The 24777-nt window shown below is 43.4% G+C and overlaps 2 protein-coding genes across 13 annotated transcripts in view; both read left to right on the plus strand.

Annotated features, from left to right (window-relative positions):
* Window positions 1-4119: 4119 nt before the first annotated feature.
* CLN8 (CLN8 transmembrane ER and ERGIC protein) lies at window positions 4120-11891 on the plus strand. Of its 6 annotated transcripts, none has more exons than XM_083829917.1 (4): window positions 4120-4484; window positions 5805-5921; window positions 6235-6924; window positions 7349-11891. In XM_083829917.1, the coding sequence occupies exons 3-4, from the start codon at window positions 6382-6384 to the stop codon at window positions 7658-7660; spliced, it is 855 nt and encodes a 284-aa protein (XP_083686043.1). In that variant the 5' UTR covers window positions 4120-4484; window positions 5805-5921; window positions 6235-6381; the 3' UTR covers window positions 7661-11891. The 6 variants fall into 6 exon arrangements, with proteins under 6 accessions (XP_083686043.1, XP_083686044.1, XP_083686042.1 ...); XM_083829918.1 differs by having other exon boundaries at window positions 5805-5893; XM_083829916.1 differs by lacking the exon at window positions 4120-4484 and adding an exon at window positions 4901-5055 and having other exon boundaries at window positions 5805-5930.
* Window positions 11892-17983: 6092 nt separating this feature from the next.
* The window catches only part of ARHGEF10 (Rho guanine nucleotide exchange factor 10), a 120743-nt gene continuing 113949 nt past the window's right edge, over window positions 17984-24777 (plus strand). For 3 of the 7 annotated variants that reach the window (XM_083829898.1, XM_083829902.1, XM_083829903.1), the window contains exon 1: window positions 17984-18131. The gene's annotated coding sequence lies outside the window, so the exon portion shown is untranslated. Of the gene's footprint in view, window positions 18132-18188; window positions 18516-18545; window positions 18683-24777 lie in introns of those variants that run through there. The other 4 variants (XM_083829904.1, XM_083829899.1, XM_083829900.1 and 1 more) reach the window with 3 other exon arrangements.

Raw genomic sequence — 24777 nt, forward strand, 5'->3', positions numbered from 1 at the left:
TATTAGTAAATACAACAGAGGAGCTACTGGTTCATTAGTGCATGCAGTATTCAATTATCAGTATGCTGCCTGGAAGAATTTTGGCCTGTGCCAACTTGTACTTCTCTAGACAGCTCCTGGTTTGGGGCATTGGTCCCATTTTGAGCAGAAGCCTGGTCAAAATGACCTCGGAAGTCAGAATTTCTATGGATGTTTTGGGGGATAGCTCATGCCAAAGTCATATTCAATGGGCAGTTTGGATGTAGCTGCCCTATTTCAAAGTAACAGGCAGGCCCTACATGGACTTTGGCCTTCTTTATCTAGTAGTATAGATGTAGCCACTGAGGCAACAAAACATGAATATTGTGCAAAAAATACTGTTCAGTTCTTGACAGCAAGCAAGCAGTACTCTGCCATTGTAAAGAGGCTCCTAGCTACGATGGGGGGATCATCCAGAGTGTATGTGCAGGGCTCCCTGCCTGGAGGTGCTCTTTGCTCCTCCAGCAGTGGCATTCAGAAGATGCCAGGAAAGTCACCTAAAACCAAGACAGCGCAGACAGTCAGGAAACTGAGCTTTGAACAGGGCATGGTGTAGGATCCACCTCGATTGCCTGTAAAAGGGAGGACTGAACATGACATAAAATGGAAGATGAGACTCATTACAGGAAGAACTACTTTGAAATACTTGAAGTGATCATAATTACCATAATGAGACAGCTATTAAAAAGTTGTCACTAAGTAGGGTTGTAGTATCAGTAGATTGAGAAAGTAACGCTAAACTATTACATCATGGCTAAGACTGGTAGCCCTTAAAAATAGATTTTGCTTGAGAATAGCAAGAAAGGCAGCAGAGAAGAAAAAAAAAAACTCAGAAAAACAACGTATCTGTGACCTTATTTTTACAGTATGATCACAGCAACTTACATGTACGTAAAACTCAAATCTCCTGCCTCAACATGTTACAATTTAAAGGAATTCCTTAAAGACAATGATGAGAAAAATAAAGTTAGGGGAAGCCAGAACAGCAGCCCGCACTGTGACAGCTCCAGCAACCCACCTAGTTGACCAAGGAAAGCAAGCAGATGTAATCTTTCTGGATTTCAGCAAAGCTTTTGGTACTGTCTCCCACAATATCCTTCTGGACAAAATGTCCAGCATACAGCTAGACAAGTGCATAATATAACGGATGAACAATTGGCTGATGGGTCGGGCTCAAAGGGTTATAGTAAATGTGGTTACATCAGGCTGGCAGCCAGTCACTATGGGGGTTCCCCAGGGCTCATTTTTGGAGCCACATCTCTTCAATGTTTTTATAAATGATCTGGACACAGGAGTCAAATGTACACTCAGTAAGTTTGCAGACGACACTAAATTAAGAGGAGCTGTTGACTCTTTTGAGGGTAGAAAACCCTTGCAGAGAGATATTGACACACTAGAGGGCCAGGCAATCACAAGCCACATGAAATTTAGCAAGAATAAATGCAGGATTCTGCTCCTGCGATGGGGCAACATTGGCTATATGTACAGACTGGGGAATGAGAGGCTTGACAGCATACCTGAGGAAAGGGATCTGGGGGTTCTGGTTGATATCATGTTGAACATAAGCCAACACTGTGCCCTGGCAGCCAGAAGACCCTACTGTTCCCTGGGGTGCATCAGGCATGGCATTGCTAGTCAGTTGAGCGAAGTGACTGTCCTTCTCTGCTCTGTGCCAGTGTGCCCTCACCTTGAGTACTGTGTGCAGTTTGGGGCACCACAGTATAAAAAGGACATAAAACTATTAGAGAGTGTCCAAAGGAGGGCAGCAAAGATCGTGAAGTGTCTAGAGGGCAAGATGTATGAGGAGCAGCTGAGGTCCCTTGGTTTGTTCAGCCCAGAGCAGAGCAGGCTGAGGGGAGGCCTCATGGCGGCCTGCAGCTCCCTCACGAGGGGAGCGGAGGGGCAGGCGCTGAGCTCTGCTCTCTGGGGACAGCGACAGGACCCGAGGGAATGGCATGGGGCTGGGACAGGGGAGGGTCAGGCTGGGTGTTAGGGAAAGGTTCTTCACCAAGACGGTGGTCGGGCACTGGGACAGGCTCCCCAGGGAAGGGTTCACGACACCGAGCTGCTGGAGTTCAAGAAGCGTTTGGACAATGCTCTCAGACATAGGGTTTGATTTTTGGGTGGTCCTATGTGGAGTCAGGAGTTGGACTCAGTGATCCTTGTGGGTCCATCCCAACTCAGGATATCCAGTGATTCTATATCACTTAGTAATGCAACATCTTTCAACAATAGCTCACTCAGCTTTTGCTTGTTCTGCTTTCTCGTCCTTTTTTATGTTACCCAGGACAGGACTGGCATCGGTAGGGGAACAGAGGTAATTAAACAGATATCCACCACCAACTGGAAAGCACTTCCCAGGTGACAGCTCCCCCAGATCTGCTTAGCATCCTTCAGGCTCTATGGCCCTTTTTCCCCATCAGGGTAACCCTGACAGTATCATAGATCTATAGAGCCAAAGAAGGTTAGGAAGGGACCTTAAAGATCATGCAGTTCCAACTCTCCTGTCATAGGCAGGGATGCCACCCGCTAGATCAGGTTGTGCAGGGCCTCGTCCAACCTGGCCTTGAACACCTCCAGGGATGGGGCATCCACAACCTCTCTGGGCAACCTGTTCCAGTGCCTCACCACCCTCTGAGTGAAGCATTTCCTCGTATTATCTAACCTAAATTTCCCCTCTTTTAGTTTTAAAACCATTCCCTCTTGTCCTGTCATTGTCTGTCCAAGCAAAAAGTTGCTATCCATCTTCTTTATAAGCCCCATTTAAGTATTGACAAGCTGCAGTAAGGTCACTCCAGAGCCTTCTCTTTTCCAAGCTGAACACCTCCAGCTCTCTCAACTTTTCTTTATAAAAGAGGTGCTCCAGCCCTGTGATCAACTTTGTAGCCCTCCTCTGGACCTGTTGTAACAGATTCTCATCTTTCTTGTGCTGGGGGCTCCAGACCTGGATGCAGTACTCCAAGTGGGGCCACAAAGCTTTGCAACAAATTTGCTGTATTTGCAAATTTCCTATTGTGCAAAGATGAATCCTTGTACCTACAAGAGAAACTTGCCAATGCATGTCATTAGGATCTCTGTCATTTGATCATGACTGTGCTCTCCGTACGAAATAACTATTTTAGCTGAAATCTCTTGGCCTTGACTTACTGCTGAGTCTGGGCCTCTTGGGCAGGGATGAGGTTGCTCGTAGTGATGTGGCAGGAATGCTCCAAAACGTGACTCACCAAATGACACATAAATAGTGTCTGGGTGTGTGGGCAAGGCTTCCCGAGACTTCAACCAAATCCTGGTGTCCCTTGGGGCTGTCTATAGAGGAGCTCAGAGAAGGGCTACTGGCAGCTTGCAATGCCTCACACCCAGCATGTAGAAGGCAGTAGATTTTGTTTCTGGATTTTTCATATGAACAACCGAGGATGGCTGCTCATGTCTAAACTCTTGAGGTGGCACATAAACAGATTTAACTTTTCAGAAAGCTTGGGGAGTCCATCAGGGACAAAGTTATCACATTAACAATTAAAAATACATGAATAAGAAAAAAAAAAAAAAAAACTCCTCCCCAGATATCCCTCTACTTTGGCAGGACCCAGTTTTCCACCACTAACAGCAGTACTGCTTGCCTCTCGGGCTGGAAGCTGAGCACCAGTCAGACTTCGATGACTTTTATTTCCTAGGTGTACTCTTTCACCACAAGCACACCCAGCTTAGGGTTTCACCTGTTCTAGACTAATTTTCCGTGTAAGGGAAGTTGTGGCTTGATTTTTATTTTCAGTGGAATCATGTGGTCAGCCATGGGACTGAGCTTCCCCTTGGCAAAACCCTCAGCCAGCTCAGTGACTTGTGTAGAATCATAGAAACATTAAGTTTGGAAAAGACTTTCAAGATCATCTGGTCCAACCATCCCCCTACTACCAATGTCACCCACTAAACCATGTCCCTAAGCACCAGGTCCAACCTCTCCTTGAACACCCCCGGGGGCGGTGACTCCACCACCTCTCTGGGCAACCCGTTCCAATGCCTGACTGTTCTTTCTGAGAAGAAATGTCTCCTAATCTCCAACCTAAACCTCCGCTGGTGCAACTATAGGCCATTCCCTCTAGTCCTGTCACCGGTTATCTGTGAGAAGAGGCCGACCCCCAGCTCCCCACACCTTCCTTTCAGGCAGTTGCAGAGAGCAATAAGGTCTCCCCTGAGCCTCCTCTTCCCCAGACTAAACAACCCCAGTTCCCTCAGCTGCTCCTCATAGGACTTGTGTTCCAGACTGAAACCCAGACATGGGTTTGCACCACTGCTGAGGAAACCTCTGTGTGTGGTTTCCCTGGGCCCTCCCGTGTTGCTCTCAGAACCAGGCAGCCTGAGTCACGGGGATGACAAGATCATTTTTGACAAGTATGGAAAGAATCATGTAGCAGCACTCTGTGACATCCCTTTTATAATTTGCTGTCTTTAATGAAATTGGATAATTACAGGTAAGGCATGTGGCATCGGTGCTGCTTTTTTTTTTTTTTTTTTCCAACAGGCATCTAGTAAATACGATTAACTTTTCAGCGGTAGTGAGGAGTCTGTTTCAGTGGGGGAAAAAATGTAAACAAGGCTGTTTTCAAACTTAAAGTGGAAAAAACAAAACAAAACAACAACAACAAAAAAACAGTCCTCCTCATGGATCTCCTCTGAGGAAAATCGCGACGGTGCCTGCTGCTCCCGGAGCCCCTTCTGTGTCAAGACGCCCCGGGGCCCTTGCAGACCGGTTCCCCCCCCACCGGGTGGCAGTGGTACGGCCGGGCCCTACCCGCGCGGCGCAGCACGGTGCGGTTCGTACCACCGGGCCGGCACGCGGGGGGGGGGGGGGAGGAGGAGGAGGAGGAGGAGGGCGGTGTTGGCGCCTGCGCGCTGGGTGCATGGCGCCGGCGGAGCCGAGGCGGGTGGTGGCGGAGCCGGGCCGGGGGGCGTCTCGCCGGCCGCAGGCGGCCCCGGAGCCGGGAAGGGCCGGGCCGCCATCTCGGGCAGCGCTGCCGGCGAGGAGCGGCGGGTGCGAGCGAGGTGTGTGTGCGCCGGGGCCGCCCCTGGGCTCTTAGGGGCGAGGGGAGGGGGTTTGGGGTCGGTGCCGCCGGGCGCTGCCCTGCCCGTGTGGGGCCGAGGGGCTCGGGGCCCCTCAGGGGCTGCATGGGGACGGGAGAGCTGTGGGGGGAGCTGTGGGGGGAGCAGGTCCCTGCAGCGCCCAACACCTGGCCCCGGCCCGTCCCGTGGTGGGGGCGTTTTGTAGGGTGGGGCGAGTGGGGTGCAGCTCGCTGGGGTCTCTGAGCCCCGAAACCTTGCTCCTGCCACGCAGGGGTCTGCGGGTGGTGGTGGGGCTGGTGGTCCTGCTGGTGTCATCTAAATTGTAAGTAACATGAAGTGGCACTCGCATATTTCCCTCTTATCCCCTCCCCACAAGTCCATGATCGTCACCTACGGCGTGTTCAGGAAGTTTCAGCTGACTTGAGGTGCCTACTGCAGGACTGTTCAGTTAATTATGATAATGCTGCTAATAATACACATTAACGTTGCTTGTCTGCATTCCACCTCATCTCGCATTTTTGGAATAGATTTTCTGTTGGAAAGTTGTTTAATCTTTGGAGGCTGATTGCTAAGCCTTGTTTTGAGACATGATCTTGAAAACCCTTTTCTTTGTAAGCGGTGTTATCCCGTGTGAGTTATCCCATATGTTATCCCATGTGACTTATCCCATGTGTTATCCCATGTGACTTATTTCATATGCAGGGATATCTTTTCATATTTTTATGTCCCAGGTGTGTCTGTGAGATTCTGAATCGCGCCCAAAACTGTAAGAAGTTGTGGAAAATCAGTGAGGGAAAAGCAGAGGAGCAGAAGAATAATGGTTAGTGACAGCCTGTTGCTGTTGAAATGTGAGTTTCGTGAGTAAGAAAACAGGATTTGCTTCTTGTGTTTTCTCTTCCTCTTTCTTGCCTTCCTTCTTTGCCCTCTTCTTCTTTTGCTTCAGTGAATTACTTTGTACTAGTAGAGATTTTCCAGGCCAGTTGTTAATCTTAAAAAAAAAAAAGTTTGTTTTTTTTTCATTTATTTACTTGTCTTTGGGATGACTGTGCCTAATGGCAACAGGACCAAAGTCTTACTGCAATAAAAGTGAGCTTCATGTAGTTCAGGAGCTGTGTATACAGATGACTTATTAAAAAGACTCAGTTTTTTTTCTTCTTCCAGATGGAAAAAGAAGAGTTCATGGTTTCTGGTTTGCACATTAGCAGAGGCTGAATAGGCATAAAGGAGACAATAGTGTGGGTAAGAAGTGTCCAGCCCCCTGCAAGACTTTGATCTATTACAAGGAAAAAAAAAAAAAAAGAAGAAGAAATGAATCCCACAAATGATGATCCAGTGTTTGGGACCATTTTTGACTGGGACTACCTCTTATGGGAAGTTCGTTTGACCTTTTTAGCTGCTGGTTTTTTAATCTACCTGGGAGTATTTCTTCTGTCCCACTGGTTGTCTTCCTGGATAAGTACCACTTATCGTGCCTTGCATGCAAGGGAGAAGGTGTTTTGGAATATGGCAGTCACACGTGGTGTGTTTGGACTTCAGAGCTGTGTTTCTGGCCTATGGGCTTTGCTCATAGATCCCGTTTTTCATGCAGACAAAGTGTATTCACAGCAAAAGTGGAGCTGGTTTAACTGTTTGATAGCTGCTGGATTTTTCTTGCTTGAAAATGTAGCTGTTCACATGTCCAACATTGTTTTTAGAACATTTGATGCATTCTTGGTAGTTCATCACCTACTTGCTTTTGGTGGCTTGGCTGGTCTAGTAATCAATGTAGAATCTGGACATTATCTACCTTTGATGGGAATGTTGCTGGAGATGAGCACTCCCTCAACGTGCATTTCCTGGATGCTTCTAAAGGTAAGAACTTGGTAATTTCCAAATTATGTTTGTAAGAACTTTTGTGCATCTCACTTCTCCGTAAATAATCTGTGTGGTTTGCCTAGATAACTTTGCAGCAGGGCTGTTCATTTAACTGACATCCATGTTATTGTGATACCTGTTTTTGTCATGATCACGTTTCTGTAGTCCTCCAGACAGACTTCTGTGTGATGGTGTCCGTGTTTGGATAGTGGGGTGGTTTGGAGTTGGGGCTTAGGATGATGTATGTGTGGAAAAAATACCATAGCTCTACATGAGAAAACACCTTATCTCTATGTGAAAAAATGCCTGAGGGGGTGTGTATGCAAAAGCTGGGTGTTTGCATTAGTTCTAGGGATTCTTTGCTTCCTTATCTTGAAATAACAATCTCACTTCTGCATACTTCCTGTTCTTGTTTTTCTAGGCTGGCTGTGCAAATACCTTTTTTTGGAAGGCCAACCAGTGGGTGATGATCCACCTGTTTCACTGCCGCATGATTCTTACTTACCACATGTGGTGGGTGCTCATTTTCAACTGGAGTTCTGTGATAGAAAATCTGGGACTTCTTCATTTTATTGTTTCATTCTCTGGATTATTTGCCGTCACACTAATACTTAACCCGTACTGGACATACAAAAAAACTCAGCAGCTCCTCAGCCCAACTGACTGGAACTTTGAAAGTAAAGCGACAGAAAATGGAAAATTAAATGGTGACACACATCAAAAGAAGATGTAACACTGAAACATCTGTTTCCTAGCATGATATTAGCATACAGCAGAAAAAATACACTGCGAAGTAATCTGCCCATGAAGTAGAAGCTTTTGCAAGAAGCTCATTAACGAAGTCATTCCTTGCTGTTAGTATTCTGTAAGCATAAGAAGTATTTAAAATCATTGTCTGTATTTCATATATACATAAGATCTTCAACATCTTAGTGAAGAATTACGCCAGCTGTTTTGTCAGGGTGGACAGTATTTCATGATTTAGCAATTGGTATTTCATGATTTAGCAATGACATGCTCTCTAATGGTATCTTTTGTCCTAATGCTTCTAAGTGGCTTCTAAGTGGCTAGTTAATTTGTCCACTGATCTCTGCTTGAATCAAGTTTAGCTTGATTCCCGTTCCACCTGTGAAGGACATACTGATACTGAAAATCACGTTCAGAAGTTTATTAAGATCAACTGTGGCCCAAATGAGGTATGTGTGGGTACCTAGTTCCTGTGTGCTATTAAATTGTTCCCGGTGGTTGAACTGGTCATGTGGCAGAATGTATTTATGGCTGGATTTTTATTTTTGTTTTTTTAAGTGCACAGGATGAAAAGGAAGAGGGGGTTGAGTGCTTGCTGTCAAAGTGAGTTGTAGTTTCCAGGTTGCCTTTTGTATGGGAGTTCATATCCACCACAAACATGTACGTAGTAAGGAGTGGGAGTGTCAGTTCGTTATGCTGGTGGTCGAGCTAGGTAATCATGGTGCTCCTTTCCGGACTTGAGATAACAAGAATCAATGACAAAACCTTTGGCTGTTTAATCCTTGAAAAAATTGCTGGTTGACTGGTGAGATTATCTTCTTTGTGGGTCCCAAATGAGTAGTTGTGCAATTAGTTCCACTAGTACTCCTGTTATAGTTCCTCATATTTTTGGAAAGCCTCTTAGTTATAGAGGATTTTAGAATCTGAGGTGACTCCATTTTGGACGGAAGCCCATACCACCTCTTTTAGAAGTTCTGTTGTTTAGTATTTTTATTTTTAATGTTTTTGTTTTACTTTGAAGAACACTCAAAGTGAGACTAACAGTCCTTTGCACTTTATCTACCACATCTCTAAATCTTTCCTTGACCTAGGGAACAGAGCTGCTTTTTAGATTGGGGCTTAGCAAATTGTGGTGGTTTTTCTCCCGCTGATAACACTCAGTCCTGGATGTAATTTTGGACAGCTGATCAGGGTATAGAGATCACGATAGAAAAGAGTGACACCTAGTGGCAGGAGAGTGACAAATATGCTTAATTACTGCTGCATTGAACTATTGAAACTTTGTCATCTGCTGTGACATTGCTGCTGCACAGGTTTACTTTCCAAAGTAATATGACTGGACAAGCCCAGGCTGTGAAGAATTTTAGGTTGAGGCTTTGTCTGCTGATCCGTGGTGAAACGTACTGTTTTAAATTAAGGTGGGGGAGGACTTTTTGGTGTAAACAAGCCCATTGAATTAATTTTGGCAGAAATATCTTGGATTTCGTTAGGATGAAGGCAGGGAAACTAGTGTTCAGGTTGCTGTGTTCCCTAATTCACTTTGCATGAGCACAGAATTGAAGAGCTGCTCTTGCAGGGGTAGGGTGAGGAATCTTTCTCTGTTAGGTCACAAATTTATATCCAGATCTTGATAGTGATGAAGTGGTGAGTATCTGAAATTGCCTGTTCAAAACTAGGCTGAGAGGATCATCGTAATTTTACACAGCAACCGCATCTATTATCTTGCTGATATTCAGTACAGAAAATGTAAATTTTGTGCTATCTTCTTATTTCTGAGCAGGCCAGAATGAGGTCGTAGTGTTTTGGCAGTATGGCCTGCCTGGATGTCATGCTGTAGAAAAAAACAGAGTTCTCTGAAGCTAGAAATTGTGTACTTCTCCTGAGGGGTTACGTGAGAGAGAGTAATAATGAAAGTGCTTTAGGAGAAAGAAGAGGAATGGATTCCTCAGAAAGAGAACTGAATCACAGGATGGCTGAGGTTGGCAGGACCTCTGGAGGCATCTGCTCCAACCCCTGCTCAAGCAGGGCCACCCAGAGCAAGGGGCCCAGGACCACGTCCAGGTGGCTTTTGAAGATCTCCAAGGAGGAAACTCCACAACCTCTCTGGGCAGCCTGGACTCTCTCCAGTACGCCCATGTCTTTCTTGTACTGGGGAGCCCAAAACTGGAGCCAGCACTCTAGATACATCTCTCCAGTGCTGAGGAGTGGGGAAGGATCACTTCCCTCAACCTGCTGGCAGCACGCTGCCTAATGCAGCCAAGAATGCCATCAGCCTTCTTTGCAGCAAGGGCACATTGCTGGCTTACGTTCAACTTGGTGTCCACCAGGGCTCTCAGGACCTTTTCTGCAAAGCAGCTTTCCAGCTGGGCAGTCCCCAGCAAACGTGATCCAAATGCGCATCGTGCAGATTACGAGCCTGGGGAAGGGGGATGCTAAGTCACTAGGCATCAAGGTGATGGTGCGCTCTTTGTAGCTCAGAATTTAAAGGATTGGATTCAATAAAGCATGGTAATTACTAAAAGTCCTAGCTACAGAAATGTGAAGAATCCTAACAGAAAATTACCTTCGGAAAAGAAGTAAGTTTGGGCTAAGTGCTCGGTTTTTACAGTGGCTGGCTAAAGGAAGTGAAATTTTTATGTGCTAAAATAAAACAGTTTGAAAGGTTGGAATTAGTGAATTTGGGGCTGAAAAATAAGGTTAGGTGTGGTCAAGGCAGACAGGTGGATATTAAGTCAGTGACACCAGACTTCTAATGCTTAATATTTGTATTATTAATTGACGTGTTAATAATTAAGTGGACTTTAAATCTTTCACTAAAAGTATTGTGATCAGAATAGGGCAATCTTTTAATATGCATCTTTGTGCAAGTTCTTTCCATGTAATGACCACCTTATAGTACATCTCTAAAACCTTTTGCATGTTTTACTATGTAATGAATAATACCTAAGAGCGCCTGCTAACCTAACTACTGCTACACCTGCTAGAGCAGGAGAGCTATGCAATAATACAAATGACAGCATTCACTTCATATTTCTGTTGGTTTGAGGGGTGAAGGGATTTTACATTCCAGCTAGAAATACAACATGACATAGAAATACAGACAACCTTCCTTCTCCATCTTGAAGGGCAGCAGGTGGAGTTATCAGTTCTGTTACACAGAGCCTCTTCTTTTTTTTCTACCCAAGTGTTTTCTTTACTTCCTTTTTCTTCTTTGGCTGCTCCCTTCAGAAGAACCTTTTCTGGTTTATGACTGTGAGTGACTGTCTTAATGCTCTGAAGAAAAGGACTGAAAAAAAATTCTTCGAAGGTTCTGTTTAATTACTCTTATAATTGAGTGCTTCATTTCAACCCAAAAAGGAGTTACAGTTTGTTTATAAATTTTGTTCATATGAAATTAATCCCAGTCCTTCTTGGGGCTCTTTCGTAAGGTCTCATCTGCAGTCTGATGTAGAAAACATTCACTATCAACTTCAGCAGGAACAGGATCAAGTGACAGGGGGTGCCACTGCCATGATTTGGAAACCTTTGGCATAATTTTTTTGGGGTGAATTTTCTGCTTGCCAAGGTGACTGTTAGACACTTCATCCTGCTTTCTTTTTGGGCAGGCTTACCCAAGGAGTGCTGTTTGTGTCACCTTTTTGGGTGAAGTTTTTTTTGAAAAGATAACCTGTGTTTTGGTTTGTGGTGTTTTTTATTGTTTTTGTTGTTTGTTTGTTTTGGGGGTGTTTCTGTTTTTTTTAAAAATAAAACAGACAAGTGTCTGATCTAAGGCACCCTGGCCAGACATCTGGTTCTGGCTGTGTTCATACAGCCTCCCTAAATCACAGTTTGTTTTCCTCCGTTTGTGTCATACATCCTATGTATTTTTCCAAAACCTGTTACATTTACTCTTACCTGGTCATGATCCCGCAGCAGTCACAGTACCACAGCGACGTTTTTGGCTAACAGTTTCCAGCACTTACTGTTGATCTCTTCTTCTGTTAAATACCTAAGTCCAAATCTTTCAGGTTTTTAGCTTTTTTTTTCCTGATAACACTGATTAAATATTGATGTTGTACAGTTATGAAAGACACCCTTCTTAACCTCAGGGAGATTCCCACTTAAAGTGAATTTAGAAATGTTAATGAATTAATAAATTCAAGTCTGTTCCTTGTACAATGCAACGTTTGTTGAATGCATCTTTACACTGAGTGCATAAATAAAAGTATTTTATTGAACGTTGTCTACCATGAGTTTTTTACTGTTGAAAATAATGCCTCAATTATTTTTACTTGCTATTTGTAGCTGATACAGTCTGAAATATATGTATTTAAAGATGACTTACTTATTTTGAAATACTCTCCCAAACTTGATAAGGGTGATGTCGTACCCATGGCAATAGCTCTAAAGCCTTGTAAACTAATGTCCTTTCACAGTCATTTTTAACATTAGCATGTTTGGGTTAAAACTCTAGAAACTGCCCTGTGTATGTGAGCATGTACTAAAAATGGCTAAAAAGTATCATTTAGCAACTCTTGTTTGTGTATTTGAAGCATGCGATTGTTTTTTTGCATTAGGCTGTAACTATGAAGACACTTCATTTGGTGCCATGTGATGCTTTATAGTTTAGCATCGCTTTAAAAAAAAAAAGTTTAATTTCTGAGTAGCAAAATGTAGTTATAAACTGTAAAATACAGTTATAAACATTGAACATGCAAGTCTTGAGTGGTGCTCTGCAGGACTTAATGCCTGATGCCTTTTAGCATTAATGAGCTAAAGGGAAATATTGCCATTACTGGCATTTCAACTGTTCTTATAAGAATGCACTGTACAAGCAACTGGCTGGCATAATTTTGGTAGCTGCCTCGGCAGAGAAGTCTTCAAGATTCATTGAGGCAGAAGCAGAGATGTTCATGTACAAAGCTCCACTAGCTGTGGAATGTGTGTGGGCACAGAATGGGGTGAGGAGAACAATGCTTGTATGAATAAAGTCCTTCCTTGTAAACAATCTGTGGAAGGAACATGTTGCTAATATTTTGCTACTCAGATGTTCTCAATTAATAGATAAATGTATTTTACTTTGTAGCTCTTGCCATATTCCCAGAAATGTATTAGCACACAGTTATGCTGACAGCGTTACTCAGCAGTCGCAATCTTTTGATCTCGTGTCGTGGCACTGGTATTTAAGTTGATAATTTGGAACAAAAAAATAAGTGAAAGTCTTTAATTAAGAAAATTATGCCTGTTGCTTTAGTTATCAGCCCCCAGATGGGTTTGCAGTGTTGGAAGAGACATTGCAGGCTCTGATCTGATCGACTAATTAGTGTGTTCTGCTAGTGGTGGTGTCACAGAAACAAGCAGCACATTGTGCCTTCCTGTTTTCCCTGAGCAAAACAATGCTGAGTGAGGTAGATGACAAAGATAATAACGCAGCGAACGTGTACAAGAACAGCAACGTTCAAAGTGGCAGAGACGAGCCTAACTTGAGAGGAGTGGGACCTGCTCACGTGTGCGTGAAGAAGAAATGCAGCAAATTGGCTGTGCAGTTACTTGCTGCCCTGTCTGTGCGTGTTCGGGTGAGTCAGCCAGGGTCACTTCTGGGTCCTTCAGGGCATGACCTGAGCAGAGGGAGCAGAAGTTCAGTGCGAGATTCATCTGATACAGTACGCATTACTTCTGGCCTGGAATATTTGGTTCCTCACATGATCCTCTTTTTAGCTTCCCCTGCTGCTTTGAATGCTCACGTCACATTAGAAGTGATGCTGTTTTCACCAAAATGTCTTCTGATATTTACTTTAAAGACTTGTTAGCGTGTGCATGGTTTTAGGATTGGTTTGATCAGAGCAGCTCCAGCTGCTCACCCGGGCCTGTTTTTTCATATTGTAAATGCTGTATAGGTCTGCAACTTTTCCTCTCCTGTTTTGCTATTTCTGCTGCCAAAAGCACTTCGCCATGTGAACACTGTGTTTTGTCACCAAAACAGTGCTCACTGAAGTTGAAGTATAGGGCTTGCACCAAGTGGGGAAAAAATATACCAGAGAAAGGACTAAGTTTGCCCTTGTGATTGTACGTTCATTTTTTTTTCTCATGTATAAGGTAGAGGGTTGACTTTACTGCATTTCTGGATTGTACAGTTCTGCTGGCCGAATCTTTTAAGAGAAATCAAGGTGGTAACTACAATACCTTGAAAAGCGAAGCCATGCAGACAAACTATAAAAGTAGGATCAAGTGATTTGTGTAGAATGGACAGGGGGCATCTAACGAGCTTGGTCAGTCTGTCTTAAAAGTTGTATTTCCAGGGCAAACGTGTATCCTTGAAAGCAGCAGCATCCTTTTTGAGAAGTCATAGGGAATAAGTACGAAAAAAATTAAGAGGCTTTGGATGAGATTGCTGAGACCAGTTGTTGTGCTATACGGTGCTGATCAGGTTGCAGCTGGGTGTTGAATAAGTTGGTTGTCTGATGCTTTAACTCTTTTTTTTCTCAGCAGCATGTTTTGGGTATCAAAACATATATTGGATGAAGCCAAGTTTGAGGACTTCTTTTAGGACATCAGAACTCTCAAGCAATGTATAGCCCAAGGCCAAAAGAGCCTACAGTGAATTCTAATTCATAATAATTCACTCTTGTACTATCATTGCCTTTTTATCTTACATTATTAATTTTACCCCTGGAGGCTCTCTTGCATATTCATGAGAACAAAACAATCTGCTCTTTTATTTTCCTGTCTATCCTGATACTTATTATTTGCCACTTTTCCCACTTGAATTCCTCTGAAATGTTGGTGGCTTTGAGTTATACATAGTTTTTCATATAAAATCTTTTCTTTAACTTGTATTACATTACTATTTCCTTTCCCTCACTGAAAATGGCTTTGTTTTAGCCCAAGGTTGCATTTTTCTTTCTTTTACATTTGCATATATTTAGTTCTTCGTAGTCCTCCCACAGCAGCTAATTCATGCCACCTTTTTCCTTCCTTGGTGCTTTCTCCATGGTAAACATTCCAGCTAAAAGAAACATTTTTTCTTAAGTCCCTAGATGTGAGACTATTCCACATTTCTCAGTCTTGCCCTGTTCCTAGAAAAGTTTACAGCTCAGTCAGATGGATGATGTCAGATATCCATCCTCGATATATTTAGGGTGTTGATGTTTTTTTGCTGTGTTAGGACTTTGGCATGGCTGGGCCCAGCAGCCAAAATGGCAGCACCTCTGGGGAAAACTAAGAAAATGTTTAAAAAAAAAAAAAAAGGAAAAAAAAAAACACAGGCAAAGGGAGGAAGAAAAATAGTGAGAATCAGCCCTGTGAGCACCAAAGTCAGAGGAGAGGAGGAGATTCCCCTGCAATTGATGGAGAAGACCATGGTGAAGGAGGGGAAAAGCATGAGGAGGAAGGAGCAGCAAAGAGGAACGGCCATGGACTGACCGCAAACCCCATTCCCCATCTCCCCTGTGCTGCCTGGGAGCTGGAGGAAAGAGGAGTTGGGAATGAAGGGGTGAATTTAAACCTGGGAAAAAGAGTGAGGGAAAGTGCTTTAGTTTTGTCTTTTTCGCACCATCCTACTCTATTCTGTTTGAACTGGCAATAACTTTGATTAATGTTCCCCAAGTTGAATCTATTTTGCTTCTAATGGTAACTGGTAAGTTGTCTCCCTGCCTTTATCTCAACCCACGAGCTTTCCATCCTATTCCTCACCCCGCTGAGAAGAGGGATTGAGAGAGCGGCTGGGTGGGGTCTGGCTGCTGGCCAAGGTCAACCCACCATGGTAAGTTATGGCATCAACTGTCCTGTAACTCTTGTGCCACCCTCGGCAACAAGGAGCCGATGTCACATGGGTTCTGGTGCTGGGAAGTATTAAAATTTATGGAAATGTGTGCCCTGTCTGTCTGAATTGGCAGTCAGAGAATTTGACTTGCAAAGACTCCTCATAAGCAGAGAGCTCCTGAAGGCATTCATAAAGAAGGTGCTGGTGCTGGTAAAAACATCACGGTATTATAAAACTAAATTGTTAGGGTAAGTGCTGGTACGCTCAGAAATAACAGATTGTCTCCCAGTAGTAGTGCTGATGCTTCAGGGGGACCTGGAAGACTGGGCAGCAGCAGGCATCATATCAGAAAGATGAGCAATGCTGTTATTAAACCAAATGCTATTCTGATGTAATAGTCTGGATTTAAGATTTTATTTTTTAATATATATACATTTCATCACTCGTGTTTGCTAAGGGAAATGGAGGGGAGCTATATTCTAGGAAGCTCCAGCATGAGTTCTGCAGGTGCTCAAGCTGAGCAGGGCTGTTGGGTGTCCTGGTTCCAAGGGGTTTCTGGACTACAGGTGACATACAAACATACATTCTTTGTGGGGAATGTGGTTAAGAGCAACAGGAGAAACACTTTCTAAATTTTCAGTGGATGAAAACTCTGTAAGAGAAATTGCCTGCTATGTCATCTGGTAAACAGAATGGAAAAAAAAAAGAGAAACTACATAATGAGAATGGAATGAGTTGCATTATAATTATTGACAACTAATTATGGTTAAATAATGAATTTGTCATATAGACAAATACATAGATAAATAATGAATTTAGAATTAGATGACCACTGCTTTTAGGAGATTGCTGTAGAAACTATTAGGAAGAGAGGAAGTTATTTTGGAATTTAGTATCTTGCTTTGTTATACTCAGGCATCCCCAGCAACTTTTTTACTGGAATCAGAGAAGTATATTTAAGCATGGTCACCAGAATCAAGGAAGTGGTTGTCAAAGGTCAAAAGGGTTCAGAAAAGAACTACAGGAAGGATTTGAAGTTTGTCACTCTAACAGTGAAACATACATGCAAAAGGGACAGGTAAATGCACATGGATTATGAGGTGGCTGCCGAAAGAAGCAGCTTGTTGCTAGTAGATGGTATTTTTAATCACGGAATTCAGCAAGTTGCATGTAATCTAGATATATGCCTGTTCTTTAGCGGGGCCTTTAATGACAGTACTTACTAAACAGTTAGCTAAACACAGATTCTCTGCCATTTCAGCTCTTCAAATGGTAGCTGGATGTGAGTGAAATACAGCATGTTTTAAATGTTACAGAAATGACAGGATAAAATGGTCTCTACTGGAAATTGAACTGAATGCCATAATGGGATTTCTGGCCTTGACCTTTCTATATGGCCCAATTTTCTCTTCTCATTTTCTTTCTCATAGAGGGCCTATAAAACTATGTGAAAACTATTTTGAGGTGGTACTGTAACAAATTGCATGACAAATAAATGACTTTGTAAAAACTGAAACATTTTTGAAAGTAATACTTTCAATTATTTAATTTGGAATTCAGTTTGTATGGATCCATATGAACGCACGGGGCAGTCATGCATGTACCTGCTGTTAGACAGTCATACAGACAAATGAAAAATGTGGGAAAAAGGTGGAATAATCAATTTTCCTTTGAAATGCTACCATTTTCTAACATAAATGGTAGAAATAGCATAGTGGTTTCCTGTAATGGTAAGGAATTTACTATATTTGAGCATATTTCATGACTGGCCGTAGCATGAATGCCCTTAAATAGGCTAGGGTCATCACTGTGTGATGCGTAGATCTTTGAACAACATTTAGTTTGGCATTTTCATGCTTAAAACTCCTCCAGAGATTTTAAATAGTGTTTATCTGTATTAAATACTGGCAATTGATATCAGGGATTGAGAAATTATAATGAATTTAAGAACACTTTTCACCCCAAGGTACGATGGTACCTTGGATGTATAGTACGTACGAGGTACATGGATGTATATAGTACAGTATGTTTTCAAAATGATTGTAAATTATGAAGGGGGTGCTGACTCATATCCATGTGAGCATTCAGAGGGTTAGCTCAGATGGATTACTTTTGGGATAAGCGTTACATGCCTGCACAGCACAGCCTGACCAGTGACTTGGTCAACACCGCTCTGCAGTGAGAGAGGAGAGGGCAGCGAAGACCTGCAGGTTAAGGAGGACTTGGCAGGATCTTTAGGAAACCTTTATTTTGGTATGCTTAAACAGGCTGAATTCCACAAACTATGCAAGATAAATGAGATGAAGCTCTAAAACAGCCACGGTGGCCTAGCGCACACCAGCGGGCTCCTCCTGAGAATGAGGTCGGGGGGGGCGGAGGGGGGGCGTCAAAAAAAGTCAATTTTTGTCCCGATTTCTCCATCCCGGCCGTCCTGAAGGCCTGCGGCGAGGCAGCCGCCTCCTCCTCCCGCTCCCCCTCAGCCCGCAGGTGCCCCGGACCCATGGCTGGAGGCTGAGGCAGGAATGAAGCGGTGGGGCCGGGCCCCGCCTCATGGCGAGCGGCGGGCCGCTGCGCCAACCGGGCGGCCCCAATGGCGGCGGGGCGGGGAGGAGGAGGAGGACGAGAACGAGGAGGAGGAGGAGGAGGAGGAGGAAGGGGGCTGCAGCGGGGCGGGGGCGAGCGGCGCCCCGCCGGGACTCGGTGGCTGCGGGCGGCGGTGAGTGCGAGCCCCCCGGTCCTCGGTGTTTTGCCCTCGGCTGGCAGCGGGAGCCATCGGGCGGGGTGGGCAGCAGAGGCGGGGTGTCGAAGACAGGGTGCGGGCGGACCCCGCGGCGGCTTTCCAAAAATCCCAGCCCCCAAATCCCAGGATTTTGGGGTGCGGGCACCCACGCGTGGGGGTGTGCTCGGGGCCGGGGTGCGCAGGGCTGCGGAAAGCCAGGCGCTGGGCTGGGCGCTGCCTGGAGTTCCTCTCCTTCCCCCGCTTTCCTTGTTTCAAACCTATCTATTCAACACCAACTTTATAATCAGCGACTGAATTGGCTTTCTAGAAGCAAGGGAAGACGCTTTGGCACCGCTCGTTTTTATTTCCTTCTCAAAGGAGGTATTAAAATCGCGCTCGATTTCTTTGTAGTTAAGGCTTAAACTATCGAAGTAGTTCCCGAGTTGTCTGCGGTGATCCCGGACCACGTAGCTGCTCCTGAAGGATGCCGGGTGCTCGCAGGGTGAGGCGAGAAGAGCTGTAGGGACGGCCAGGCACCTGGTGAGTAGGTGAGCCTTGGCAGTGGCCGACGCCAGGTGTTTGTGAAGACAGGTATTGATAATCTGTCCACTGCATGGGCTTATTTTAAAGCCCCTCAGGTGGTGCTTGGTCTTTGACCAAAAAGATTTTATCACCCTAGATTGTGTTTTCTTCCATTTAAGCCTTTATTCAATCCTATCTTATTTTTCCAAAGCTTCTGAGATCATGGCTTTTATCTCATGGTAGCAGGTGTGAAGTTGTTTGATTGCAACGTAAAAGTATTTTCTTTTATTTTCAGCCATACAGTTTCACTGTTACAGTGAAAAGGTTTGTATGTGTATACATCTTGCTGCATGAATCACAAAATAAGAAAGATTTGAGTTAAGAATAAGAAAGATTGGCTGTTTAAAAACTGTTCAATGCTGAATAAATATGGAGAGGATGTACCAACATACATTAGTTGGTGACTATTGTCAAGAAAATAAATGTTTTCCAAAAGCCTTTGCTCTTTACTAGAGGAACCTGGTGAGCAATCTGTACTGTTGTAGAAATGAAGTATTGCATTTTTTACATTTTCTGTTGGCACTTAGGAGGGACAGATTTATTGCCTGAGCATGGGGCGTGTTGGGCGTCTGTAGTTGCAAGCCCATTATTTACGCAGGAGTTCTGGCTCTTCGGCTCTCTTCTTCAGTGGGCCCTTCCTTCCTTTCACTTGGGTGATCCGTTTGATCTTGATAATCTCTCTGACTTGCTTTGTTTAATCCATCTTGTCTTTTTTTTTTTTCTTTTTTTCCACCCTCAGGCTCGGTAGCCCATGCACTAGTTACATGTGTTTATCTGGCTATGAACAGTAGCTCTTCAGACACTATCTTGAAATTTGATATTTCCGAAGGCTTTACAGGGAGATTTCAATGCAAGCTGTGGACATCTTGATTTACCTGTGGGGTGGGTAGTACGTGAGCCATGACATATTGCAGGTGCCTTGCGATGGAAAGGCAGCGGGTGTCCAGCGCACGGGGCTTTTGTGGCTGAAGCCCACGTGTGGACGTAGGGGCACAAAGGGTTGTGGAAGCAGGTGGGTGCTTGAGGAGCGTGCTGTCTGGCAGCTCCTGCTGAGCACACGGACAGGGCAGGATCCCCTGGATCTGGGAGTCTGCATGCAATGGGGTACGGAGCAGAGCCGTGGTGCTGTGCAGTGGGTTGGTGTTGCAGCTGTGCAACGTTGAGAGCAAACGTGCAAGTCTTGTGCTGTTGGATTTGGCAGGTCAGTGGTTAGTGCAGCACAAGGTACAGGAAATGGTCTTTCCCTTGTAAAGAGATGCTCATCTCGTTCCCTCTCTGACCAGGATTCACAGCTCCTCTCTGCAGACAGGGTATGGTTCTGCTCATCAGCAGCTTCCTGGCAATACTTTCCTTGAGTGGAATACTATGCAACAGACTTTAATGTTTCTTGAGCCTAAGTTTAAAAAAATCCATAGTATTAAGTAAATAGTATTTAAGTTCTCATCTTCTATTATATTTGAAAAATAAATCAAGGGTCTAGGTTCCTCAGCATCTTGGCTCGTCTTTTTCTGCTACCCTGCTAACTTCAGTGGAAGTGTGCTGATTTACACCAGGTTGAAATACTAAGTCTAAATACTTATTTTAGTCAAAATCGTAGTCAGTATGTCAAATATTAAGTGGTTCTGATTGTCCTAAACCCAGTAGCTCAATGACATGTCTTAAGTAAAGATTTCCAGGATTTTTTTTTTTTTTATTTTGCTTGAAGATATTTAGTGTCAGCATTAATAAATGCTGTTTTGAAGAAATACCAGCACCAGAGGACTTCTTCATTTGATTCTGAGCTGTTCAGGGTTCCTCGCAAAAGCTATAAACATTTGAAGGAATAACAACAAGCTTCTCTAAAACCTATAAAGCTATTTTCTAACTTCATAAATGTTAATGGAATTTAATGCAACTGGGAATAGTACATTACTCATTTGTATAACAGGAAGTCTTTTAATTGCTTCTATATAAAGGAGAAATTATTTTTAGAATCTGTTGTAGAAAATATATAAACTTCAGTGTATTTCTGAACAAGCCAGGAAACAAATTCTGCAGTCTGAAGGAAGAGGAATATTTTTGATTCAGTCTTTGACATTAAAGTTTGTATACTGTGCGGAGCTGCAGTCAGTTTATTCTTTGTATATTTTTAATACTGCACTGTTCTCAGTTTTGTATGTGAGGGAGAAATTAGCAGTGCATAGTATTTACTTTTCTTCATCTTCGCGTATGTGGATCGTTATTTTGTTTCTGCTTTTGTCAAGTGATACCTGTTTCATTTTTGACTTCTTTAATCATGTCTTTCCATTTTTCAGTTTTAGTTTAGAACTGTGGAAGGGCTATCATGGGGACAGTTGTCGTACAGTCTCTAAAGTTAAAGGCACTTTTGCAATTTACTTTTAGTAAGTTCAGCTTTCTGATGGCTTTTTGAGCTGCAATTGCATTTCCATGCTGTGGGTGGATGCATCTTGTGGAATATATGTTGTGACAGTTGTCCTCTATAGAAACTTCACTTGGAGTTACAGTGTTAAGTGCTGGGAACATAACTGTTGAGTGCATCATACTTTCTGAATGTTTTATATGTTTTAACGGGGCAGTAAATGAGGCTTCAATGGTAGTGGCATGAATTAGTCTTTCAGTTTGTATGTATTCTACAGAATGGGAGTGAGGCATCTTTTTTTTTTTTTGTCTTATCCAAGATCTTGTTTTGTTAAAATAGGAACTCATGGATATTTTTTCACCCTTGTTCCTATTTGTATTAAGCCCCCCTTTTTACTACGCTGTTAGTGGAAAATTAATGTTGGGAAATTCTTTTCTGACTCTAGAAGTAGTTTAAAGAGTAGAAAAGTGCAGGAGAGCCATACCTCCAAAAACCTGCCAACCTGGCAATTATCAGGAATTCATGAACCAAAGCCCGAGAATTAGTTAGGGAGACTGCAAACACGATCTGAGGGGCTCTTTGTGATGAGGTAGGGATGTACGTTAGGCAGACAGCAAATTTCTTGCTGCGGTCCTGTATGAAACTATGATTTAATATTCTTTCTGTTTTCCCATCTTTCTGAGTAATGTCATTGCATGCGTATGTGGTTTGAAGAGAGCAGGATCTTGGGAGTCAAGAGCTGTCACATCTGTGGAAGGAGACTGCTGCATTAGGAGCATCTTCCGAGATTTAAAAAACTTGGATATTTTCTTATAATCAGGAATCTGGCTTTTACTCTCATCAAAATACTTAAGTTGATCTCGAAACCAGAGTCACATAAAAGTACAACTTGTTTTCATGGGGAACGATGACAAGTCATGCTAAACAAGATCTGAAAAATATTTTTGCAAATCTGTGGTTTTAGATCAAAAACTTGATTCATGTTTTTATTCTGAATTGCCCGAATCAGCAAGACTGTGGGAAGTGATGCATAACTGGACAACATTGATTCATGTCCTACACGTTAGTTGCTCGGTCAGAAAGCCTGAAGCTTAATGTCAAATGTGTGGGTGAAGCAGTTAACCAGAGCAAAATAAATTGTTCTACTTATGCAGTGGTGAATAGGGGCATTATCTTGGGGAAAATCTGTTTCAGTGACTTACTGTACTGTACAATACTTGTTACTTGGGACTGAACCATGAATCCAAGCTATTAGGACCCAAGCTCAAGGTCAAACATTCACTCCCATTTCTGTTCTCTAATCTGCTTTTTGGAAATGCTTTTTAAAAAAATGCAAAAATCATATGGATATTGTTTTCTGGCAAAAATGTGAGAATATGTGAACGTTTTCTGAAGTTTCAGTGTTTTTTCACGTGATCGTCTCATTAAAGATACATAACAAGTATGCATCTCAGAAATTTTGAGTGAATAAACGTTATTTCCTTATCTGTAAAATGGGATCATAAGTTATTAAGAACTAGACAGCAATATGTGAATCTCCTTCTAGGAGCACTGAGCCTTGAGTTTATGGCTCTTGACTTTGTATTTTATGTATTTTAAGGCTTTGTATTAAAGCCTTCTGTGTGTCTTATCCAGTATGTTCCTCTGTCTCCTTCTCTTCCTCCTTCTTTTTGCAAGCTAAGATTCATCTGGAGTAAGAATCTGTTTTCAGGAGGGGACACTTTCCCTGTGACAAAAATATTTTACATGTGAGGCTGATCAGAATTACTAGAGTAAATGCGTATTTTGTAATAGCATTTATAAAGTCTCTAATAATTCTATGTGTATTATAATAACATGTATACATGTAAACCATATATAAATTTGCATCGCAGCTGAAGAGTTATGCAGGATGTGAGGATCTTCTCTGACTTAAAACCAGAAATCTTCATTAGGATGTTTCCACTGAATGTTATGCTCGATCTCCAATATTGGGAGAGAATAATTTGAAAGAATGTTGAAAGTGGAAATTTTGGAAACAAGATTACTTTTCCCGATGAAGTTAGTTACTTGATTTTAATCAAATTTAGGGCAAATTAAGAAATATTCTCCTAATATTAATGTATTTCCATTTTGCTTGTGTGTGTGACATAGTTCATGGTCCTGAACCAGCAACAACAACCAGCAGTCTCTGTTTTGTGTGGCACAGAACAAAGAAGTCAGTCCTTACTGAAAGGTGGCACCAGCATTCCCTTTTAGCTCCTTTGGTGCTTGTGGTTGTTTTGGTACAACTGACTTCCAGGATGGAATCCAAAACCCAGGGTGATGCCTCTGTTTTACCCGTGTGCATTCAGGCTGTTGCCATCAGAAGAGACAGAAGCAAAGGCTTATTTAGCAGAAGTGAAATTCCCTAAGAGCATGCTCAGGAACCTATTCCGCTTCCTGGTTTCAATTACTTTTCATCCATACTCCCACTTATTCCATAAATATTTGTAGGTCTCAGCTTTCCCATCTGCACACTGAACATAGTGCTACTGAGCTTAATAATGTTTCTTAATGTTTGTGTTAATGTTTGTTTTGGATTGAGCAAGGCCTTCCACAGAATAGTGTTGCGATCTGGGGGGGGGGCGGGTGTACTACTAGAAGGGTGAAAACTGACTGGATCACTGGGTTTAGAGGTAGTTTTTGTTGTACCCTCTTTGGGGGCTGGTTACAAGAGAAATGCACCAGTTGTCTGTTGTAGGATGTGTCTTTTTAGCATTATGCGTGACTTGAAAGGTGACCAGCCATTGTTTCTGAAGTTTGCAGGTGACACCAGACTGGGGGAAGAGGGGAGCAGCAGTGGATGTTCTTGAAATCAACAGGACCTGGGCAGGTGGGAAGGATGGGCTGACAGGGGCTGAGTGAAATTCAGCAAGGACAGGTGCAAGGTTGTGCACCTGGGGGGGAATTGCTCCTGAAGGGGGAAGGATTCCCTTTCACTCAGCACTTCTCAGACCAAACCTAGGATATTGTGTCCAATTTTGAGTCCGCACCTCACCCTGCCCACTACAAGATGTGGATAAATGGGAGGGAACTGGGCACCAGGCCGCCATGATGGCTGCAGGCCGTAGCACTGCCCTGTCAGGAGAGGCTGAGGGAGCTGCGCGTGTTCAGCCTGGAGAAGAGAGACTTCGTGGGGGCTTCACGGCAGCCTGCACCCACCGGCCGGTAGGTTATCAAGACAGGAGAATCGGAAATGATCATAAACTGAAACGGGAGTAGTTCAAGCTAGGTATGAGAGCAGTATTTTTCTCTAGGAGGACAACCAAGCAGGGGAACAGGTTGCCTGGTGAGGTTGTGCTGTATCTGTCTTTGGAGGTTTTCAGGATCCTGACAGATGAAGCAGCCTGGTCTCACCTGACAACTGACCTGGCTTTGAGCAGCAGGTTGGATGACCTGGCCATCTGAGGTACCTGCCAACCTGAATGAATCAGTGATTCTGGTTTGCCTTGTACTAATGTATCCTTAGAGTGAAATAAGAGTGCAAATATTGACATGTCTGTAGTGTTGTGTCATGGGTAGGAGTCCTCAGACAAACCTGCAAGTGGAATCCTTGTTGTCTTCTGCTTTTTGCCTTCAGATGATGTACTGGGCAGGAACTCTAGATGAAGAAATGTTGTCTAAAAAAGGGGGGAAGAGAATACCAATCTTCAGCCATGTTCTTCGAGTGTCCCTGTAGAT

The sequence above is a fragment of the Anser anser genome (genome assembly GCF_964211835.1).
Source record: "Anser anser genome assembly, chromosome: 3".
NCBI lineage: Eukaryota > Metazoa > Chordata > Aves > Anseriformes > Anatidae > Anser > Anser anser.

What these genes read in the sequence shown, in the direction of transcription:
- CLN8 (XM_083829917.1), top strand. Translation starts at nt 6,382, where the DNA reads ATGAATCCCACAAATGATGATCCAGTGTTTGGGACCATTTTTGACTGG. An exon ending in TTTCCTGGATGCTTCTAAAG is followed by an intron (nt 6,925 to 7,348) that starts GTAAGAACTTGG and finishes TTGTTTTTCTAG; the next exon opens with GCTGGCTGTGCAAATACCTT.